Raw genomic sequence first — 23417 nt, forward strand, 5'->3', positions numbered from 1 at the left:
CTTGGGCTAGAGCATTACCCTACCTCAAAAAACAAGCAAACAAAAAAGGCAATATAATGTTCTACCCTAACTATATTATTACTAAATCAATCAGCGTGTTTCGTGGTTATTTTGGAGATGGTACATGAGTTCCCTGTCTGACCTCAAATTCAATGTGTAGCCAAGAATGACCTTGAACTCCTAATCCTCTGTCTATACCTCCAGCATGCTGTGATTATAGATGTGTACCATCACAACTGTCTACTTTACATCCACTTCTTTTATGGCATAAAATTGGAGTTCCTTAAAGGCTCTCCAAAGTCCTTTCAGCTTTTCAGCATCCTCTTCCACCATTCCCTTACCATAAAAACTCTACTCCAATTCCTTTGATTAATGGAGTTGTAGTCACTGGAGGTACAGAATAAGCAAAACGGCTAAATCTCCCTATCTTTGTAGCACTTGAATTCTAATGTAGAGGATAGATGATAAACTGGTAAACATACAAAAATAATATATCAAGTAGTGAAAGTGTCACAGAAAAATATTAAGATTCTAGAAGAGCCAGGCGTGGTGGCACATGCCTTTAATCCCAGCACTCAGAAGGCAGAGGTAGGAGGATCACCATGAGTTCGAGGCCACCCTGAGACTACATAGTGAATTCCAGGTCAGCCTGGGCTACAGTGAGACCCTGCCTCAAAAAATGCTGGGCATGGTGGCATACAACTGTAATCCCTGCACCCAGTAGGCAGAAGTAGGAGAATCGCCATGAGTTCAAGGCCACCCTGAGAATACAGAGTGAATTCGAGGTCATTCTGGGCTACAACAAGACCCTACCTCGAAAAACCAAAAAATAAAAGCTTTAAAAATTAATTAATTAAAAAAGATGAGAAAGCAGTTGAAGTGTGAATGTATTTGAGGACAGAGTGGACACAGTGTGGTGAGGGTTAAGTATGAGGTAGGAAAGGGTAAAGATGGCACCAAGATTTTGGGGTGGGGCTAAGTATCTGAAAGATTTGATTTAAAAGGAGAAGAAGCATTGGAAAAGTAAATATGGGAATGAGAAGCTATCAAGAGTTTAGTTTGGGGGCTGGAGAGATAGATTGCTTAATCTACCTTGAAAAAAAAAAAGACTTTAGTTTGGGTTGCTGTCTGTTAAGATGAGAAGGAAAGCAGGCTACATTTGGGAGAGACTGGGGCATAGGAATCAAGATGCTTGTCATATGTCTAAGTGGACTATAGAATAGGCCATTGGATGTACTTTGGTGTTCAAGGGAGATGCCAGTGTAAGGGGTATAGTTTTTTGTTGTTGTTGTTGTTGCTGTTGTTTTGGTTAGGTTTAGCATTGTTTTTTGAGGTAAGTTCTCACCCAGGCTGTCTTGGAATTCACTATGTAGTTTCAGGCTGGCCTCAAACTTACAGCAATCCTTCCACCTCAGCCTTCCAAGTTCTGGGATTAAAGGAGTGTTTTACCATGCCTGGCTTGTAAAGGATATAAATTTATGCATCTTAAGTCTATAGATGTTCTTCATGTTCATGAGACTGTGTAAGATCACCTGGAAAGTAAGTATATAGGAGATAGGACATATGTTAATTGGGTGAGGAGTGCTCATCTTGGATGACTTGTGATGTAAATAAAACCATTAGGGCTGAACAAGAGGATCACTGCACATTTGAGGTCAGTCTGGTCTACACAGAGAACAGAGAGTTTCAGACCTCTTAGGGCTCCATAGTGAGACCCTGTATGAATACCACTCCCCTCCCCTGACCAAGTTATAAATTTAAAAACTTGACCATTAGACTTGACTACATGGAGAAGATACTTCAGTAAAATGCTCGCTCAGGAGGGCTGGGTTTTCCCTTTTCTTTTTCATTTTTTTAAAAATTTTTTTTGTTTATTTCATTTATTTATTTGAGAGTGATGACAGAGAGAGAAAGAGGCAGATAGAGAGAGAGAGAGAGAGAATGGATGCATCAGGGCCTCCAGCCACTGCAAATGAACTCCAGACGCATGCGCCCCCTTGTGCATCTGGCTAACATGGGTCCTGGGGAATCGAGCCTCGAACCAGAGTCCTTAGGCTTCACAGGCAAGCGCTTAACCACTAAGCCATCTCCAGCCCTCCCTTTTCTTTTCCTGATGGAAACTATTATAGCATAGTTGCTTGTTGCTCAGAATTAGCCAGTAGAGAGGGAAACATTGAAGCAAGAGGACAAAACAAGCCTTGGACTGGTGTCCCTGAGTAGGAGAGAAGTGTTGGGATCCAGTGCATAGTAATAAACTATATAGGTTCATTCAGTCTGTCTTAAAAAGTTTCCTAAGTCTGCCTCATTCCATCATCCCTCTGTCTGGAAGGCCCTTACTTCCCTTCATCCATTAGCACAACCCAACCACTCCACCTGACATCAGATTCATGCCTCAGAGCATGACACATTTCCTTTCTGGCATCATCCTTCAATTACTTGGGCATGACTGCTTATTTCCTTAGATTTTAAGATGCATTTGGTGTGCCTGCCATCACTGACCATGGGCTGTCTACTCAGTGCCTTTTTCTCCCCAACTAAATACTCTGTTATTTAAAGGCTAACTTCTAACCTTATTTAATGATTATTATGAGTCAGATTGTAGCTAATAATTGTTCTGGCTGGTAGAAGATTTTTTTTTATAATTTCACTATATCTTTATTTTTTACAATATATTTTATATACATAGTAAATATAGCACATTTAAAATCATACAAAAATGTCAGCAAGCAAAACACTATGTAGTAAACACCTATAACCCTCTCCCACCCAAAAGCCAGAACATGACTCAAAAATCACTTACCTATGTGCTTCATCCCAGCCCTTTTGTTCCCTCTCCCACAGCTATCACTAAATTTTGGATGTCACTGTGTTATTTTTCCCACATATGTATGCTCAGACAATATATTCTTTAGTTTTGCTCAGTTTTGGACTCAATCAAAGTAGTATCACACCATATGTAGACATATGAAACTTGTTTTCCCCCATACTGAGAGGTATTGCTTGAACCCTATTCACTTCTGCAGAATAATGCTCCTTAGGGTAAGCAGAGCTAATTTATGAATCTGTCTTACGTTTCACTTCTTCCAGTTATAAACCATCATGGCTGTATTACTATGAACACTCTTGCACACACCAAGATGTAAGACCTAGTAGACCTGTGTGCCAAGGCTCATGTGTTTAAAGGTTGCTGTCTGGCTGGTAGAAGATTCTTAACAGATACTTGTTGAATGAGCACGTACTTTATGATTATGGGAGCTCACCTTTGCTCTTGTTTGACGAGGTTGGCTTAGGTTGGAGGCATGACATCAAGCTCCCCACCTCCCAGTTTCTGCAGCATACTGCGCTGTAGGAGGCATGCTCTATCTGAATTACATTAAGAATCTTGTTTGCCTTATCTCCCAAGCAGCACTGTAACTATGGCTCTTTCAAGGGCTTTGTGGGTAGTAACTATTTATGGACTGGTGGACAAGCCTTTTCCTTTTCTTTTTTACTAGGGTGGGTTAAACAATGGTTTATTAGATCAGAAAGTTCAAAGGACAGACAGTGAAAGTAAGGCAGAAAAGCTTCAGAGCTGGGAGGGGTTCTGAGTGGGCAGTCCACATGCTAAGTCTTTTTCTTCTGCTCTTGCTTTTTTCTTTTCAACCTATAATAAACTGTTATAGCCAGGAGTCACCCCATGTCCTACTTACTTAAACTTTGTCCTAGCAAATTAGTTTGATAATCAGATTCTTTCTTGAAAATCAGTCATTTCTGAAGAACAAGTGTTTGCTTGACTTCTGGCCAAAGGCGCTCTCTGGTTGAAGGTGGTAAAGTGGGTGTTGCCTTTACCATAGGCAGGGCTAAAAGGAGCATTTGCTTTGGGACTTAGCCAGAGGAAAGACCAGTGCTCCCACGTGGGCCTGTCACCTAAGCTCAATCACTTCTATGGGGAGAAAATTAGTTGATAAAAGTCAGATGAGACGTGTACACAAAGTGGGAAGGGAGTACTGTTATAACTCCCCCCACCTCTTTTTCTTCCTAGGGTCTGACCTGGAATTCACTATGTTGTCTTTGGCTGGCCTCAGACTCATGGTGATCCTTACCTCTGCCTACAGAGTGCTGGGCTTAAAGGTATGAGCCACCACATCTGCCTGAGATAACTCCCCTTTTTCAGGGTTTGAGCTTTTTATTTTTATTTTTTGTTGTTTTCAGTTTTTCAAAGTAGGGTCTCATTCTAGCCCAAGATGACCTGGAATTCACTCAGGTTGATGCTCTAATCTCTGCCTCTCTAGTGCTGGGATTAGAGGTGTTTGCCACCATACCTGGCTGGGTTTTACTTCTGTTTTTTACTCATACTGGCCTGTAAGTCAGAGCTGTAGAGAAAACCCCTAGAGAGGATTTTAGAGACTTACTTATTTATTTATTGAATAAGGGTCAGTCTCATTCTACTTTGAACTCACAGTGATCCACCCTTGATTTTTTTTTCTTTTAATTCATTAAAGAGGTGGGGGAAGAAACAGAGGGAGATTGGGTGTGCCAGGGCCTCTAGCCACTGCAAATGAACTCCAGACACATGTGGGTGCATCTGGTTTAAGTTGGGACCTGGAGACTCGAACCTGGTTCCTTAGGCTTCAGGCATGCACCTTAACCGCTAAGCCATCTCTCCAGTCCTCACCCTTGATCTTCTTTTAGAGATAGGGTCTCTGTAGCTCAGGCTGGGTTCCACCTCACTCTCTGTATAACACTTGAGCGTTTGGTCAGTCCTCCTGCAGTGCTGGGATGACAGGCCGGAGCCAGCACACCCTGCTTTGCTGATCTTCTGTTCCTCTTCCTACTTGAATACAGACCATAGGGCAGAAACTTTCCTTTCCTTCTTTACCCACCCAACTCACAACTTTGTTGTCGAACTTGAGCTTCTAAAATGCCTGCTTTTGTTCTCTAGTTCCAGCCAGGTAACACAATGCTCTTAATGCCACCTGCTAGAGCATGGGTTGTCTTTAGGCATAAAAGAAAGCCATCTCTTAAGTTTTCCTCACCAGCTAGAGTCCCAGCTTGCCAGAGGTCTGTGTGGTTTATCTCTTCCCTTCTCCAGAGCCCACATCTTTGAGAGAGAACACAGTGAAAATAGTGACAAGTTCTGTGCTAGAAAATAACAGCACTAAGCCAGGCATGGTGTTGCATGCCTTTAATCCCAGTATTTACGAGGCAGAGGTAGAAGAATTACTGTGAATTCAAGGTCAACCTGAGACTACATAGTGAATTCCAGGTCAACCTGGGCTAGAGTGAAAACCTACCTTTAAATACAAAAAGAAAAAAATAACAGTAACAAGGAGGAGAAGGAGAGGAAGGAAGGAAGGGAGGGAGAGAGGAAAGAAAAGAACAGCACTTGGTGGTCATGGTGGTGTATGCACACCTTTAGTCCTAACTCTTGGAAAGCTAAGGTAAGAGAATCACCATGAGTTCAAGGCCAACCTAGTGCTACAGAGTAAGTTCTACATCAACCTGGGCTAATGAGATGTTTTTCCTTGAAAAAAAGTAGAAAACAAGCAAGGATGGAGGGAGCTAAAAAGAATAGAAAGTGAGGAAGGAAGAAGGTAAAATACAGTACTCTTGTTAGCCTTGGTCAGCTCTTTGCTTCTGCAAGTTACAATTTATATTGTAAAATGAAATAAAGATTCATAAATTTAGGTACAGTGGCACCTAAATTATGTGTCATCTCAGCACTCTGTAGGGTGAGACAGGAGGACTGCTGGTTTGGGTTAGGCTGTGCTACATAGTGAGACACCTTACAAAACAAAAATAAAACAAAAAGGGGGCTGGAGAGATGGCTTAGCAGTTAAACACTTGCCTATGAAGCCTAAGGACTCTGGTTCGAGGCTCAATTCCCCAGGACCCACATAAGCCAGATGCACAAGATGGCGCACGCATCTGGAGTTTGTTTGCAGTGGCTGGAAGCTCTGGTGCATCCATTCTCATTCTCTCTTCTTCCTTTGTCACTCTCAAATAAAAATTAAAAAATTAAAAAACAAAACAAAGGAAAGGAGAGGCTGGGTATGGTGGTATATGTCTGTAACGCTATAGTGCCAGTACTTGAGAAGCTGAGGCGAGAGAATCGCTGCATGTTCAAGGGCAGCCTGGGCTGCATAAGGAACTGTGTCAACCAGAGCTACATAGTGAAACTGCCAGAACTCCTCAAGAAGAATTTTGAAATATTTAATATATTTGCAAGCAGAGAGAGAGAGAGAAATGGCATGCCAGGACCACCTGCCAGTATAAAACAAACTCCAGGTATATACCCACTTTGTTTATATGGCTTTACGTGTGTATTGCAGAATCAAACCCACACTGCCAGGCTTTGTGAGCAGGTGACTTTAACTGCTGAGCCATCTCTCTGGTCCCCTCAAAATGAATTTTGAGCTGGGTGTTGTGGTGCACCCCTTTAATCCCAGCACTCAGAAGGTAGAGGTAGAAGAATCACTGTGAGTTTGAGGCCACCCTGAAACTACATAGTGAATTCCAGGTCAGCCTAGGCCAGAGTGAGACCCTGCCTTGGGAAAAAAAAGAATTTTGATCCCAACAGACTATTATTGTTATTATTAATATATGAAGCCTAGAAATCTGCAAAGAACTTTTAAAGTGTTAGGCAATATTATTCCCCTCATTTCCTTACCAGGCTGGGTGAGGCTGTCCGTTTGCTTATGTACTTTTCCAGAACCCTGCCCTACCTAAGGAGCAGAATTTGGTAAGGCTCTCAAGTTCACACCTTGTGATGGATCTCCACAGCCTTGCTGCACAGGAAGGTGCCACACTTAGCCAAATAATGAATTTGCCACCTCTCAGCTCCTTCTAGCCATGGTTGCCAGAACTTGGCAGTGTGGGTCTGGGGAGGCTTTTTTCTGCTCTTTTCTTCATTGAAGGTGCCAAGAATTTTTTTCCTGATCCGCCGCGGCGGTGCCGCCGGCCAGTGTGCTCCGGGCTCCGTGTGGCCCGAGCCGGGAGCCTCGCTCTTTCCCACCTCCCCCTTCCACGGTTGGTGGCGGGCTGGTGGCGGGCGGACGGGAGGGAGGGAGCGAGCGGCGAGGAGAGCCTCAAAGGAGAGCGGCGGCGGGCGCTGGGGCAGAGGCGGTGCTTCCCTCCCGGCCCCCCACCCCACTCGTCTCGGCCCTGGAGCCCGGCTCTGTGATGAAGTTCAAGCCCACCCAGACCGCGAGGGCTTCAAGAGGGCTTCAAGAAGCAGCGGCGAGCCTGTGCTTCTGCGGCGAGCAGGAGCACCAGGTGTTGCTGGTGAGCAGCGACCAGTGGATTGTTCCAGGAGGGGGAATGGAGCCTGAAGAGGAGCCTGGCGGTGTTGCTGTGAGGGAAGTTTATGAAGAGGCTGGAGTCAAAGGAAAATTAGGAAGACTCCTTGGCATATTTGAGCAGAATCAAGACCGAAAGCACAGAACATATGTTTATGTTCTTACAGTCACTGAAATATTAGAAGATTGGGAAGACTCTGTTAATATAGAAAGGAAGAGAGACTGGTTCAAAGTAGAAGATGCCATCAAAGTTCTCCAGGGTCATAAACCTGTCCATGCAGAATATCTGGAAAAACTGAAGCTGGGTTGTTCTCCAGCCAATGGAAACTCCACAGTTGCCTCCCTTCCAGATAACAATGCTTTGTTTGTGACTGCTGCACAGACCTCTGGGGTGCCGTCTAGTGTAAGATAGAGAGAATGGGGAACCCTCCCCTCCCAGGTCCTGTCACTTTCCTTGTCCCACATCTGAATGCTGCTGGCAGACCTTCTGAATTTGCCATGCAGGGATTTCAGTTTGCATGTATTTTTAAGCAACAAGACTGTAAAAATAGTGTAAGAAGCCAAAGCCATGTGGAATTTTTTTAATGCCTTAATTGCACCCTCTATATTATTTGTTTTTTTTTTTTTTGAGCATTTTTCACTTTTTGTCCACTTGACATCAGTCTATGGTTTATTTCACCAGATTGAATTGCTTGTGGGTATATATTCTTTTTTTGGGGGGGGTATATATTCTTAATTTCTCATTCACAGCATCAACAGACAAACCAGACCTTTCTGTGGTGAGAATTCATAAGATATTCTTGGTATTAAAGACATTAACATCCCCAAACTTGGTTTTAAGATTACAGTCAGTTTGTAAACTGCAGATTCGGGCTATTTTTTGTATGGTCCAATTGCTTTGAAAAGAGCTACTATTTTTAGGAGCTGTTGACTGAATGTTCACAACTAGTATTATGTCACTGTGAACCTAGTATGGCTATCTCCCCTAAAATGTATTTGTAATTCAACATGATATATAACTATAGAGCTGGCAATTTTTAGGAAAATATTGCTAGCAAAACGCATGTAGTAACTACATCTCATTCTGAAAATTATTCATGCAATTATTTCACATGTTGTTTGTTGCCATTTCCCATTTAAATTTCTTTTGTGTGGATGGAATACCTTTGAACCCGATGCCCTCAGTATAAATTGCACTTAAAATGCATTTTCAGTTTTCTAATTTGGTGACACTTTATAAGTTTTGGTTTTTTTTAACCAGTAACAGAATTGGACTGTAGCCTTGGGATGGCTACATTACTGCTGAGTAGAAGAGGCCTTCCTGTTCAGCTGCTAGAAGCCTGAGATTTGAATGTCTCCTGTCTTCTAGGGGGTCAGTGCTGGGTACCACCTGACTGACAGCACTGACACGCGCTGAGGGTTGTTTCATGTTACACTTGCCTCTACACATACGCAGAATTGACCGTCACATGGAAAGTATCTAGGTACCACGTCTAAAACTCACACTCTTTAATGAGGTCACAAACGAAAGGGGTGGGGGAAATCCCTTGAAATGCAGGGTGAGGAGAGTGAAAGGTCATTTTTTATGTAGACATTGTTAGCTTTTTGTAAATACCACTGTACCTGGCAAGCATAAAGTAGAAAGGTAGGTAAAGACATTTGTTCTGTAAGTTGTTAAAGTAAAATTGCTGCTAAAAATAGTCCTTAAACTTAAGGAAAATTGGTGCCATTTTGAAAATGAGATCTTGTGCCATAAATGCAGCTGAACTAAATAAAAACATTAGCCCACAAACTAATGCTGTCAAAGGAATGAGTATATGTTAAATTATGTTGTATAATCGAACATGGCCATCCAGAATTTTTATATTTTTCTTTGTACAGAGTTTATGTATTCTGGATGTTTTTTAGAAAAGGAAACATTTTAAGTCCTACAAATTGACTTTACCAGTCACCAGTGGGCCACTTTTTTTCTCCGAAATCCCTGAAATTTCTCTAAATAACATACTTAACATAGAAACTGGATTGTTTTGTATATAAGACTGCTTCCACCTTAAATGCTTTCACAAGTATGTAGTTTCTTGTACATGATATTCTTAGAGATAATAGTGCATGAACTCATTTTATAAACTCTCAGACTGTATTGTCATGTAAAATATGTACAGTATTAATGTCAACCATCTCTTAAAAGCTAGCCTATAAATATTGTTGTATAATTTCTCTGGTCAGAAACATTTGGACTAAGTAGTGCCACTTGGGTCAGGTTTTCTTCAGTGCCATTTAGCAGACAGTCTTAGTCTATTTCAACTAGCAGAATGTCACCTTAAAACTTCACATCAGGGGTTCTTTACTGTTGTGGAGCCCAGTATATAGCAACATTAGTGGGACAGCCCTAAGGACAGTTATGCTTAAAGAAAGCCAACAACATTTCAGGCTAAGTAGTTGGATCTACTACATAATGTCTACTCTCTCAACCCTCCAAAGTTTGTAGTGTTGAGACTGTTGTTTGTGCTTCTTTGTGAGGTAGGTGAATAAAATTGGGCAGCTAAAATTTCGAGTTCCATGTGCCTAAGAAAAAACCAGAAAACAAGTTATTGTAAATTGACCCTGTCTGTGGTTTTTGTAGACATTGTAAAAAACCAAGCACATGCCATCCAGTTCTTACCAAACATTGTTGTATAAATCAGAAAAACTGAAGAGAAATGATTGTTGTACACACTGAATTGCTTTGCATGGTCTCATTTGAGATGGTCTCATTCTAACTGATGTAAGAATCTTGACTTTTTTACCTTTCGAAACATCAAATAAAAATAGAAACATGGAGAAAAAAAGAGAATTTTTTTCCTGAGGTAGGATCTCCCTCTAGCCCAGATTGACCTGGAATTCACTCTGTAGTCTCAGAGTGACCTCGAACTCATGGTGATCCTCCTCCTTCTGCCTCCCAAGTGCTGGGATTAAAGGCATGTGCCACCGTGCCTGGCAAGAAAGAAGTTTGAATTAGTTTCCTTTCAAAACTTGGACTCTTCTGCTCTGATTATTTGGTAAGGCTCTAAGAGCATCCTGGGAGTTCTCCAAAATAAGAAAACAATACTTGTAGTTGGCCAAGGATGCAACTTAGTGGTAGAGCTCTTGCCTGGTATGCTCAAAGCCCTGAGGAAAAGAGGAGAATCTTCTGGGTACTACTGAGTACCTATAATGTGCTAGGCACTGTAGTTAGAATTTAATGAATTCTCACTGTGTCTGTGGTAGGAGGAAAGACCCATAGTTCCGCCCTTTTACCCTCCACAGTCTGAGGAATTGAATTCCCTTTGATATTTTAGGGGCCTTGACTCAGGCAAGCCTGGGATTTGTGACTGTGACACAATAAAACATTTCAAGACTATGAGCATGAAGCACAGTAGGGCTTCATTAGAGATATTTTAATGAGATTTTTTTAAAAACAAGGGCTAAGAGGAAAAAGAAGTCAGAAAGAAAGACACACTCCAAAGCACAGGTGTGGGTTTCTGTAAGAGAAAGTAAGGCGTATCCAGGTGTGGGCTCTCAAGATTTGCTAAGAGTTCCCCCACCTTCATCTTCTCTTTTTTTGGTAAGTGAGATTATAAAATGGCTCTAGAAATGCCTTGGATAAGGCTACAATCTGATATTCCAAAACCAGGAGCCAGTAGGGTTGCAGAAGGGATTTCTGGCAAGATTCCTAGAAAATTTTAGGCTTAGAGCTGTGAAGGGAGAAATGTTAATTGTATTGGAATTCTTGCTTATCAGCTGGCAGAAGTCAGATGAAAGGCTCCTTTCCCCTTCTGCCCCCTCCCCATCTTACTGTCTTGCCTCAGTAGTGTGTGTCCTTGAGATTGTGTGTGTGTGTGTGTGTGTGTGTGTGTGTGTGTGTGGTTTTTCAAGGTAGGGTCTCACTCTAGCCCAAGCTGGCCTGGAATTCACTATGTAGTCTCAGGATGGCCTTGAACTTTTGGTGATCCTCCTACCTTTGCCTCCCAAGTGCTGGGATTAAAGACATGCGCCACCATACCTGGCTGAAAATTGAGATTAAAAAAAAAAAATCAAGTCTGGGCTGGAGAGATAGCTAGCAGTTAAAGTGCTTACTTGCAAAGCCTAAGAATTCAGGTTTGAATCTCCAGGTCCCATGTAACCATACGCACGGTGACACAAACACACAATGTCGCACATGCTCTGCAGGGGTGGGGTGCACATGTCTGGAGTTTGTTCATAGTGGCTGAAGGCCCTGGCACACCTATTCTCTCCTTCTCTCTCTCTCTCAGTCTCTGTCTTCTGTCTACCTCTCATTCTCTTTCAAAATAAATTTTAAAAAGAAAAAAGTTAAATCTCTTGTCCCAAGTCACCTAATGAGTTAAGTGTCAGATCTGGAATTTAATTCCATCATATTCTGAAGTTGTTGTGACCACCATACTGTAAGGCCGTGCATTATTTTAATGGACGAGGAGCCATGTGCTGCATAGATAACTCAGATTTCCTCTTACATTTATATGTAGAGACCAACCCTGCCTCTGACCTGGGACAAGTGCTACCACCTTCCAAGCTATAGATACTGTCTCCTTGAATCATCACCATGTGACATAGGTGCTATTCTTATCTGTTTCCACTGAAGGCAGCTAGGCATTGAGATGAGGTTACTTGACAAGGCTACAGAATGAATAGTAAGTGGTAGATAGAACTCGGGTCTAGGTCTGTCTTAACACCGGGTTTTTCTTTCCACTGTCTCTCAGCCAGCTTCTAACACCTGGTATGTCACATAGGCAGACATAGGCCAGCCTGCACGCGAGTGAGACCCTGCTTCAAAAACCAATCAGTCTATATTATTCTTATGAGATAAAACATATTTTTGTTTCTCAGTCTGGTTTATTTCATTTTACATGATCTCCAGTTCTATCTTTCTACAAATGACAGAATTCCATTTTGTTGTCGTCATTTTATTTTATTTTATTTTATTTTTTAATTTTTATTAACATTTTCCATGATTATAAAATATATCCCATGGTAATTCCCTCCCTCCCCACACCCACACTTTCCCATTTGAAATTCCATTCTCCATCATATTACCTCCCCATTACAATCATTGTAATTACATATATACAATATCAACCTATTAAGTATCCTCCTCCCTTCCTTTATCCACCCTTTATGTCTCCTTTTTACCTTACTGGCCTCTGCTACTAAGTATTTTCCTTCTCACGCAGCCCAATCATCTGTAGCTAGGATCCACATATGAGAGAGAACATGTGGCGCTTGGCTTTCTGGGCCTGGGTTACCTCACTTAGTATAATACTTTCCAGGTCCATCCATTTTTCTGCAAATTTCATAACTTCATTTTTCTTTACCGCTGAGTAGAACTCCATTGTATAAATGTGCCACATCTTCATTATCCACTCATCTGTTGAGGGACATCTAGGCTGGTTCCATTTCCCAGCTATTATAAATTGAGCAGCAATAAACATGGTTGAGCATGTACTTCTAAGGAAATGAGATGAGTCCTTTGGATATATGCCTAGGAGTGCTATACTGGGTCATATGGTAGATCAATCTTTAGCTGTTTTAGGAACCTCCACACTGTTTTCCACAATGGCTGGACCAGATTGCATTCCCACCAGCAGTGCAGAAGGGTTCCTTTTTTTCCACATCCCCGCCAACATTTATGATCATTTGTTTTCATGATGGTGGCCAATCTGACAGGAGTGAGATGGAATCTCAATGTAGTTTTAATCTGCATTTCCCTGATGACTAGTGACGTAGAACATTTTTTTAGATGCTTATATGCCATTCGTATTTCTTCTTTTGAGAACTCTCTATTTAGCTCCATAGCCCATTTTTTGATTGGCTTGTTTGATTCCTTATTTAACTTTTTGAGTTCTTTGTATATCCTAGATATTAATCCTCTATCAGATATATAGCTGGCGAAGATTTTTTCCCATTCTGTAGGTTGCCTCTTTGCTTTTTTCACTGTGTCCTTTGCGGTGCAAAATCTTTGTAATTTCATTAGGTCCCAGTGGTTAATCTGTGGTTTTATTGCCTGAGCAATTGGGGTTGTATTCAGAAAGTCTTTGCCAAGACCAATATTTTGAAGGGTTTCCCCTACTTTTTCCTCTAGCAGTTTCAAAGTTTCTGGTCTGATGTTAAGGTCTTTAATCCATTTGGACTTAATTCTTGTGCATGGTGAGAGAGAAGAATCTATTTTCATCCTTCTGCAGATATATATCCAGTTTTCAAAACACCATTTGCTGAAGAGGCTGTCTCTTCTCCAATGAGTATTTTTGGCATTTTTATCGAATATCAGGTGGCTATAGCTACTTGGGCTTACATCTGGGTCCTCTATTCTGTTCCACTGATCTACATGTCTGTTTTTGTGCCAGTACCATGCTGTTTTTGTTACTATGGCTCTGTAGTAGAGGTTAAAATCAGGTATGGTGATACCACCAGCCTCTTTTTTGTTGCTCAGTATTATTTTAGATATTCGAGGTTTTTTGTGATTCCAAATGAATTTTTGGATTGTTTTTTCTATTTCCATGAAGAAAGCCTTTGGAATTTTGATAGGGATTGCATTAAATGTGTAGATTGCTTTAGGTAAGATTGCATTTTCACAATATTGATTCTTCCAATCCAGGAACAAGGGATGTTTCTCCACTTTCTAGTGTCTTCTGCAATTTCTAGCTTGAGTGTTTTAAAGTTCTCATTGTAGAGATTCTTTACTTCCTTGGTTAGGTTTATTCCAAGGTACTTTATTTATTTATTTTTTTTTTTGATGCAGTTGTGAACGGGAGTGATTCTCTGGTTTCATCCTCTGCGTGTTTGTTGGTAGCATATATGAAGGCTACTGATTTCTGTGTATTTATTTTGTATCCTGCTACATTGCTGTAAGTTTTGATCAGCTCTAACAGTTTGCTAGTAGAGTCTTTAGGGTCCTTTATGTATAGAATCATGTCATCTGCAAATAATGATAACTTGATCTCTTCCTTTCCAATTTGTATCCCTTTTATGTGTGTCTCTTGCCTTATTGCTATGGCTAAGACTTCCAAAACTATATTAAATAAAAGTGGGGACAGTGGACACCCTTGTCTTATTCCTGATTTTAGTGGAAAAGCTTCCAGTTTTTCCCCATTTAGTAATATGTTGGCTGTAGGCTTGTCATAAATAGCCTTTATTATATTGAGATATGTTCCTTCTATTCCCAGTCTCTGTAGGACTTTTATCATGAAGGGATGTTGGATTTTGTCAAATGATTTCTCTGTGTCTAATGAGATGATCATGTGATTTTTGTCCTTCAACCCGTTTATGTAATGTATTACATTTATAGATTTGCGTATGTTGAACCACCCCTGCATCTATGGGATAAAGCCGACTTGGTCAGGGTGAATGATCTTTTTGATATATTCTTGTATTCTGTTTGCCAATATTTTGTTGAGAATTTTTGCATCTATGTTCATGAGGGAGATTGGTCTGTAATTTTCTTTTTTTGTTCTATCTTTGCCTGGTTTTGGTATCAGGGTGATGCTGGCCTCATAGAAGGAGTTTGGTAGAATTCCTTCTTTTTCTATTTCCTGGAAAAGCTTAAGAAGCAATGGTGTTAGCTCTTCCTTAAAAGTCTGGTAAAATTCAGCAATGAATCCATCCGGGCCTGGGCTTTTTTTAGTTGGGAGATTATTGATAACTGTTCGGATCTCCATGTTTGTTAATTTAGGTAGGTCATATAGATCAAGGAAATCATCCATTTCTTTCAGATTTTCATACTTTGTGGAGTATATGCTTTTATAGTATGTCCCTATGATTTTTTGAATTTCTCTGGAATCTGTTGTGATGTTACCTTATTCATCCCTGATTTTATTAATTTGTGTCTCTTCTCTCTTTCTTTTGGTCAGATTTGCTAAGGGTTTATCAATCTTGTTTATCCTTTCAAAGAACCAACTCTTTGTTTCATTAATTCTTTGGATTGTTCTTTTTGTTTCTATTTCATTAATTTCTGCCCTAATCTTTATTATTTCTTCCCATCTACTGATTTTTGGTTTGCCTTGTTCTTCTTTTTCCAAGGCTTTAAGGCGAAGCATTAGGTCATTTACTTGCGACCTTTCTAATTTCTTAATATAGGCACTTAAGGCTATAAATTTACCTCTTAGAACTGCCTTCATTGTGTCCCAGAGATTTTGGTATGTTGTGTTCTCATTATCATTTGACTCTATAAATTTTTTGATTTCGTTTTTGATTTCTTCATTGACCCACTCATCATTTAGTAGTGTATTGTTTAGTTTCCATGATTTTGCTCTATAGCCTTTCTTGCTACTGATTTGTAGTTTAATTCCATTGTGGTCAGATAGAATGCAAGGAATTATTTCAATTTTCCTGAATTTGTTAAGATTTGCTTTATGTCCTAATATATGATCTATTTTAGAGAATGTTCCATGTGCTGCTGAAAAGAATGTATATTCTGCAGCCTTTGGATGAAATGTCTTGTATATATCTGTTGAGTCCATTCCTTCTATGACCTCATTTAGTCCAGATGCCTCTCTGTTTATTTTTTCCCGGGATGACCTGTCAATTGATGAGAGTGGGGTATTAAAGTCACCCACCACCACTGTGCTTGGTGTTATCTGTGACCTTAGTTCTAATAGCGTTTGTTTGATGAATTTGGGAGCCCCCATGTTAGGTGCATATATGTTTTGGATTGTAATGTCCTCCTATTGGAGTGTACCCTTAATCAATATAAAGTGACCTTCCTTATCTTTCTTGACTAACGTTGGACTAAAGTCTACCCTGTCTGATATTAGGATAGCAACCCCTGCTTGTTTTCTAGGCCCATTTGCTTGAAACACCGTCTTCCAACCTTTCACCCTAAGGTAATGTCTATCCTTTGTAGAAAGGTGAGTTTCTTGGAGACGACAAATTGTAGGATCCTGCTTTTTAACCCAGTCTGCGAATCTATGTCTTTTCGTTGGGGCATTGAGGCCATTGATATTAAGAGATATTATTGAAAGGTGTGTATTTATGTTTGGTTTTTTTTTTTTTTTTTTTTTTTTTTTTTTTTTTTGTGGTTCTGGTTCTACCTGTGCTCTCTTCTGTTAACTAGTATTTGAGTATTTCTTGTTTTTCCTAGGTTCCTTATATGTGTGCTTTTCCTTTTCTTCAGCATAGAGGATTCTATCAAGTATTTTCTGTAGAGCTGGTTTTGTCTTCAAATACTCCTTTAACCTGCTTTTGTCATGGAATGTCCTTATTTCTCCGTCTATTTGAATGGATAACTTTGCAGGATAAAGTAACCTTGGTTGACAGTTGTTATCTTTCAGAACTTGGAATATATCACCCCAAGCCCTTCTGGCTTTAAAAGTTTGTGTTGAATAATCTGCTGTAATCCTGATGGGCTTACTTTTGCAGGTAACTTGATTTTTCTCTCTAATTGCTTTCAATATTTTTTCTTTGGTGTGTGTGTTTGGAAGCTTGATTATAATATGGCGAGGAGAGATTCTTCCAGGTTTTGTCTGGCTGGAGTTCTAAAGGCTTTCTCTATCTGTATTGGCACCTCTTTCCCAATTTGGGGGAAATTTTCTTCTATGATTTTGTTGAAGACACCTACTATACCTTTTGAGTGAAATTCTTCTTCTACTATGCCCTGAATTCTATTATTTGATCTTTTCATAGTGTCCCGAATATTTTGAAATTCCCACTCATACTTTTCTATAAGTTTGTCTTTCTCTTTGTTGGCCTGTATTAGATCTGCCACCTGGTCTTCTAGCTTAAATATTCTGTCCTCTCCTTCATCCATTCTACTGGTGAGATTTTCTACAGAGTTTTTTATTTCATTAACTGTGTTCTTCATTGCTAGTAATTCTGACTGGTTTTTCTTTATTATTTCTATTTCCTTATTTATGTCTTGTATTGCCTTCTTTATTTCATGAAATTGGTGTCCTGCATCTTCTTTGGTTCCTTTGATTTCCTCTTTAAGTTCCTCTTTGACTCCTTTGATTTGTTCTCTGACTTCTTTGAACATACTTACAATCATTCTTTTGAAATCTTTTTCAGGCATTTCCTCTAACTCGTTCTCACTGGAGGTCATTTCTGATGCATTAATATTTTTAGGTGGATTTATATCGTCTTGCTCTTTAGTGTTTCTTGTGTTATAATGTATATATTTTTGCATCTTGGATTAAGTTAATGCTTGGATTTTCTATCTAGCTGGGTATTCTTAGCTGTATCAATTGATTTGATGTTATATATTTTCTGGGTAGGAGCTTAAGGTGTTAGATGTGACTCTTAAGACTCTGAGAGTATCTACAAAGGTGCTCCTAGGGGTTGAGTTTCCCTGCTATGGGAGTATTCAAGTAGGCTGAGTGGATTAAAACACCGGTAGATTCTAAAAGTTAACTAAACACTGTACCCATTTAGTCAAAAACAGCCCCAAGTATGTATGCCAGAGTAGTTACTATAACAACCAGATCCTCTATCAACACAGAGGTTAAGATTTCTGGTCTGTTGAGGGATCCCAGTCAGCTTGTGACCAAGTGAGACCCTTCCCTGGTGCAAACCCAGTTACCCTGGATGATTTTGGTCTCAGTCAAGTTGCTGCCTGGGTCGTCGGGCTGTTCTGATTTCTGGAGCTAGGCACTGGCTTTTCCTGCAGGGCAAACCAAGTCTGGCAAGTGTGGCCCTGCAGATCAGCACCCCCGCTGCTGGAACTGCTGTTGCTTCTGGGTCTGCTGTTGTTGCTGCTCCTGGGTCTGCCGCTGCTGCCGCTCCTGCGTCTGCTGCTGCTGGGGCCGCTGGTACCAGTTCCGGAGCTGCCGATTTTGCTGCTGAACTCTGCTCCTGCTTGGGTCCCGCTGTTGGCTCAAGTTGACGTGACCGGCTCCCGGGATGCTGCTCTGTTCTCTGGAGCTGGGCTCAGGCGGTGGGGGAGGGGAGGGAGCCGCAGCTGCTCCGGTTCTCTCACTGCTCCAAGCGTTCTTCTACCTCGAGGTCTGCTCCTCCGCTGCTCAGTGCCGCTCTCCCCTCACGTTTCCTGAGTTGCGGGGAGCGCGGTGTGAGGGGAAGCGCCCGCACCTGGCTTCTCCTGTGGCTGTAGCCAAGTCTGGCGGCTTTCTGGTGCGCCGCCACCGTGGTGGTTAGCGGAGCTGCCGGGGCCGCTTTTGCCGGCCTGTGCAGGCTCTGGATGCTCTGGATCTCTCCTACTTCTCTGCTGCTGCTTCAGTTTCCTGTACACCTCACTTTTTAGTAAAAGTGTGTATTTTGCTGAGGTTTTTTTGGTCTTTTTTCCCCCCAGGCTGCTTTGGCGTGGTACCTACGCCGCCATCTTAAGCGGCTGTTGTCCTCATTTTAAAGTAGTCTCACTGTAGCCCATGTTGACGTGGAACTAACTTTGTAGTTCCAGGCTGGCCTTGAACTCATGGCAGTTCTCCTATCTCTATCCCCTTAGTACTGGGATTAAAGACGTGTGCTACCATGCTAATTCCATTCTTTATGGTTAAGTAATATTCCATTATGTAATATTATTATCTACTTTATTATATATTTATTCATCTGTTGAATAAAGCTGTTTATTTATTTGTAAACACAGAAGATAGAGAATGAACACACTCAGGCCTCTAGCCACTGCAAGTGAACATGTGGTGCATGTGCCACTTTGTCCATCTGGCTTTATGTGGGTACTGGGGAATCAATTAGTTTTTGCAGGCAAGCACCTTCACCGCTAAGCCATCATCTCTCCAGCTCCTGGAAGTTCTTTTTTTTGTTTTTTTCCTTTGGTTGTTCAAGGTAGGGTCTTGCTCTAGCCCAGGCTGACCTGGAATTCACTATGTAGTGAGTTTCTTTCTCTTTCCTTCTGAGTTTTTTTTTTCTTTCCCCCAGGTCTCCCTCTAGCCCAGGCTAACTTGGAATTCATTATGCAGTCTCAGGCTGGCCTCAAACTCACAGCAATTCTCCTATCTCAGCCTTCCAAGTACTGGGATTATGGGCTGGAGACTTGGCTCAGCAGTTAAGGTGCTTCCTCCAAGTACTGGGATTAAAGGCATGTACCACCACACCAGGCTCCTTCTGATTTTTTTTTTTTTTTTTTTTTTGAGGTAGGGTCTTGCTCTAGACCAGGCTGACTTGGAATTCACTATGGAGTCTCATGGTGGCCTCAAACTCATGGTGATCCTCTTACCTCTGCCTCCTGAGTGCTGAGATTAAAGGCTGCCACACCCAGTTCCTTCTGATTTTGAACAGGATCTTGCTACTGTGTAACCAGGCTTGCCTCACATTCACTGTGTAACCCAATCTGGCCTCAAACTTGTGGTTTCCCTTGCTCCACAGACTCCTGAGAGCTGAGATTTACAGGTGGGTGCCATCACTCCCAGGTGACTTTTGTCCTTTGTCAGTATTCTCTGTTGAGGTTGTTGTGAGGGTTAGAGATGATAAACACTCAAGGATAATAGGTAGAGGCTTATTAATTGATGGTAGCAATTTTCCCTGTTACCAAGTTCTAACAAACCAAACTAGGAGTAATAAGTAGTGGCTTTGGATATGTGAGTCACTGTTTGTAGATCTCTGGAGATCCCTTTTGGTTTTAGTTAAAATTCATTTGTAGGGCTGGAGAGATGGCTTAGCGGTTAAGCGCTTGCCTATGAAGCCTAAGGACCCCGGTTCAAGGCTCGGTTCCCCAGGTCCCACGTTAGCCAGATGCACAAGGGGGCGCACGCGTCTGGAGTTCATTCGCAGTGGCTGGAGGCCCTGGCACGCCCATTCTCTCTCTCACTCTCTATCTGCCTCTTTCTCTCTGTGTCTGTCACTCTCAAATAAATAAATTAAAATAAACAAAAAATAATTTAAAAAAATCATTTGTAGTAAAGAAAAGTCAGGGGCTAAAACAGAGATGACTCAGTGGTTAAAAGATACTTTTGTGATAGCCTGATGGCCTGGGTTCAGTTCCCCAATACCCATGTAAAGCCAGATGCACAAAGTTGTGCATGTATCTGGAGTTCCTTTGCAATGGCAGGAGTCCCTGGTACACTCTTTCATTCTCATTTTGTCTTTCTCTCTGCAAATGAATGATAAATAAAATATTAAGTCAGGGCTAGGGAGAAGATGGCTAAGTGGATAAAAGCACTTGTTGCACAGGCTAAGGTCCTGAGTTCCTTCCCCAGCCAGTGACCATGCATGCCTATAGCCCAGTGCTGAGTGAAGTAGAGACAGGAGAAGAGCCGGGCCTGATGGTCAGCCAGACTGGCCGAAAAATAAGGAGCTCTTAGACCGCACACTAAGAAAGTGGGGGCAGTTAGGGAAATAGCTTAGCAGGTAAGAGTGCTTGCCACATAAGTATGAGGGCCTGAAAGGGCCTGATTTGCCCTGAGTTTAATTCCCCATCACCCACAGAAAAAGCTGGGTGTGGCCATGCACTCCTGTAACTTGGGTTCTGCAGGGAATCACTGGTCAACCAATGTGACCCAAGGTGGCAGTGTCAGGTTCAGTGAGAGACTCCATCTCAAGGAAACAAGTGGGTGAGCAGTAGAGGACACCAGATGTTCTCTTCCGAGCTCCACATGGAAGCTTGGGGCTTGTGCAACTGTATACACATGAATACACCACACATGCAAAAAAAGGGGGTGGGCTGGAGAGGTGGTCCAGTGGTTAAGGCACTTGCCTGTAAAGCCTAACAACCCAGGCTCAGTTCCCCAGTGCCCACATAAAGCCAAATGTACAAAGTGGCGCATGCATCTGGAGTTTGTTTGCAGTGGCTGGAGGCCCTGGCATGCTTATTCATATGCTTGCATGCTCACGCGCACGTGCCCTCACTCTCTCTCTCCAAATAAATATTAAAAAGAAAAATCAAACCTGACAGATTTATATATGAAGTAAAAAACTAAAGATTTCTGACCTCTCTCATTTAGTTCTTTTTGTTTGTTTAGTTTTTGTGTTCTTGTTTTTTGGAGGTAGTGTCTCACTCTAGTCCAGCTGACCTAGCACTTACTCTATAGTCCCAGGCTGACCTTGAACTCACAGTGATCCTACTAGCTCATTCTTAAGGTAATCCTTTTTTTAAAAATATTTTTTGTTCATTTTTTATTTATTTATTTGAGAGTGACAGACACAGGGAGAAAGACAGATAGAGGGAGAGAGAGAGGATGGGCGCGCCAGGGCTTCCAGCCACTGCAAACGAACTCCAGACGCGTGCGCCCCCTTGTGCATCTGGCTAACGTGGGACCTGGGGAACCGAGCCTCGAACTGGGGTCCTTAGGCTTCATAGGCAAGCGCTTAACCGCTAAGCCATCTCTCCAGCCCTCTTAAGGTAATACTTAACTGCACTATTCAATACTGGTTTTCCTTGTATTAAATACACTGGAGTGACCTCAACATGGTTCAAGTAGGCTAAAATCTACAACACACAGTGTATGTCTCCGTTCTCTCACTTGTTTGACCATCATAACCCCTTCCCCTCCCCCTTTTTTTGTAAATGGGCTGCTGCTATATAGCCTGGAATTCACTGTGTAGACCAACCTGGCCTTGAGCCTTCAGTGAATTTTTTGTCTGTACCTCAGAGTGCAGAGATTGCAGGCATGTACCACCACACCTGTCTTTTTGTTTGTCTTTTGTTCTGCTTGTTGGTTTATTTTTTTTTTTTTTTTTTTTCCGAGGTAGGATCTTGCTGTAGCTCACACTAGCCTTAAACTCACAGTGATCCTCCTACCTCTGCCTCCCGAGTGCTGGGATTAAAGGTGTGCGCCACCACGCCCGGCTTTGGTTTTGTTTTTTAAGTCTCACGCAACCGAGGCTGGTCTCAAACTCACCATGTAGCTGGCTATCAACTGACCCTTCTGCCTTCCACTCCCCAGTGCTGGGATTACAGGCTTGTACCATCATACCTGGCTCTACAGTATTGCTCTTAAGTATTATCTTGTAATTTATTAAGTGATCCCCTGCTGTTAACATACACACACTATTGAATTTTCACATTTTCTTTTTAGGAAAAGAAGAAAAAGAAACACAGAGACAAGAAGTCATCTGATTCGGACAGCTCAGACTCGGAGAGTGACATGGGCAAGAAGGCAAGGCGCGCCTCAAGAGACAGCAAGGCGGCGAGGAAGAAGAAGAGGAAAAAGCAGCACAAGAAGAAGCATCGGGAGTGAGGATGGACAGGGCGGGCCGCTGCGAGCCCTGCGCTTGTGGCCCAGCTCCTAAGACTCAAGGGAGAGGAGATGGCCTCCCCTGTTGTGCAGCTGACAAGTTGGGGAACTAGAGGTCAGAAGCAGTTCCCTAATGATTAATTGCTTCCTTATTGCTCCTGATTCCTTTGCAAGTGCCCCCTGCAGCCCATGCATCCTTCCAGGTCATTTCTTTCATTCAGCGGGGCTCCTGTTACCCTCCTCAGCTGCCACTGCCAGAGCTGGGCTCCTCTGCGGGAAGGAGTACAGCCTAGAGCCACAGCACTGCCGGGAGGGCAGCAGAGTGAGGAGCCCTGCGTGCGTGCGTGGTCTCACACAGGTTGGTGGGTGCTCTCTGCTGCCTCCAGGGACAACGGCAGACGTGTAGCAGGAGGGTGAGCGTGGTAAGAAGCAGCGCTCACTTCCATTCCCTCAACATGGGTCTGCTTTGCTACAAATGACAGCCAGTGGCCACACCCAGAAAATAATCGTTTATAGTTTATAGTATATGTTGTATAAAACATTTCAACAGACCACTGGTTCCATTTCAAATCTTTGCTTAAATTCCTGGCATAAACAGAAATGTGTTTGGTTTTAAACTTTCTGAAAGTTCTTAGTCTTACAATCTTTCCTGGGTAATTTATAGACTTAAACTCATTAGTTGACAGAAAAACATTTAATATGTCATCTGATATGTTGGAGAGAGGCCCAACTGAGGTGCAAAGCCAGGGGCACTAGCAGGTCACAGCGTTCACGGGATATCACTTATATGCCCTCCCTTCTATGAGGACCTCTTTTCCCTGGGTTGAAGAGAGAACTGGTAGATTCTGACTTTGGGTACTTGTCTGGTACTTGGCAGCTGTCTTGGCTAGTGCTCATCTCCCACCACAAAGGCACATACCTGGATCCTGTGATCCAAATCTGCACTCCAGAAAGGGAGAGATCACAGCATGCCATAGAGACCAAACCCAAGAGTATTCTCTGCAGAATGGGTCCAGGGAAGTCCACCACTTAC

The 23417-nt window shown here is 42.1% G+C and overlaps 2 protein-coding genes across 2 annotated transcripts in view; both read left to right on the forward strand.

Moving 5' to 3' along the window:
• Positions 1 to 22935, forward strand: part of Zcchc17 (zinc finger CCHC-type containing 17) — a 69738-nt gene extending 46803 nt beyond the window's left edge. The window contains exon 8 of the mRNA XM_045149514.1: positions 22226 to 22935. Coding sequence (XP_045005449.1) covers positions 22226 to 22387 — 162 coding nt within the window. The 3' untranslated portion in view covers positions 22388 to 22935. The remainder of the gene's footprint in view (positions 1 to 22225) is intronic.
• LOC105944535 (diphosphoinositol polyphosphate phosphohydrolase NUDT4B) lies at positions 7162 to 7902 on the forward strand. Its single transcript, XM_012950285.2, has one exon. It carries the CDS (start codon positions 7162 to 7164, stop codon positions 7687 to 7689), a length of 528 nt encoding a protein of 175 aa, XP_012805739.2. The 3' UTR covers positions 7690 to 7902.
• Positions 22936 to 23417: the final 482 nt, after the last annotated feature.

Source organism: Jaculus jaculus, chromosome 5, assembly GCF_020740685.1.
Source record: "Jaculus jaculus isolate mJacJac1 chromosome 5, mJacJac1.mat.Y.cur, whole genome shotgun sequence".
Lineage (NCBI taxonomy): Eukaryota > Metazoa > Chordata > Mammalia > Rodentia > Dipodidae > Jaculus > Jaculus jaculus.

Excerpts from the sequence above, each read along its gene's own strand:
- LOC105944535 (XM_012950285.2), top strand. The coding sequence starts at position 7,162 with ATGAAGTTCAAGCCCACCCAGACCGCGAGGGCTTCAAGAGGGCTTCAA.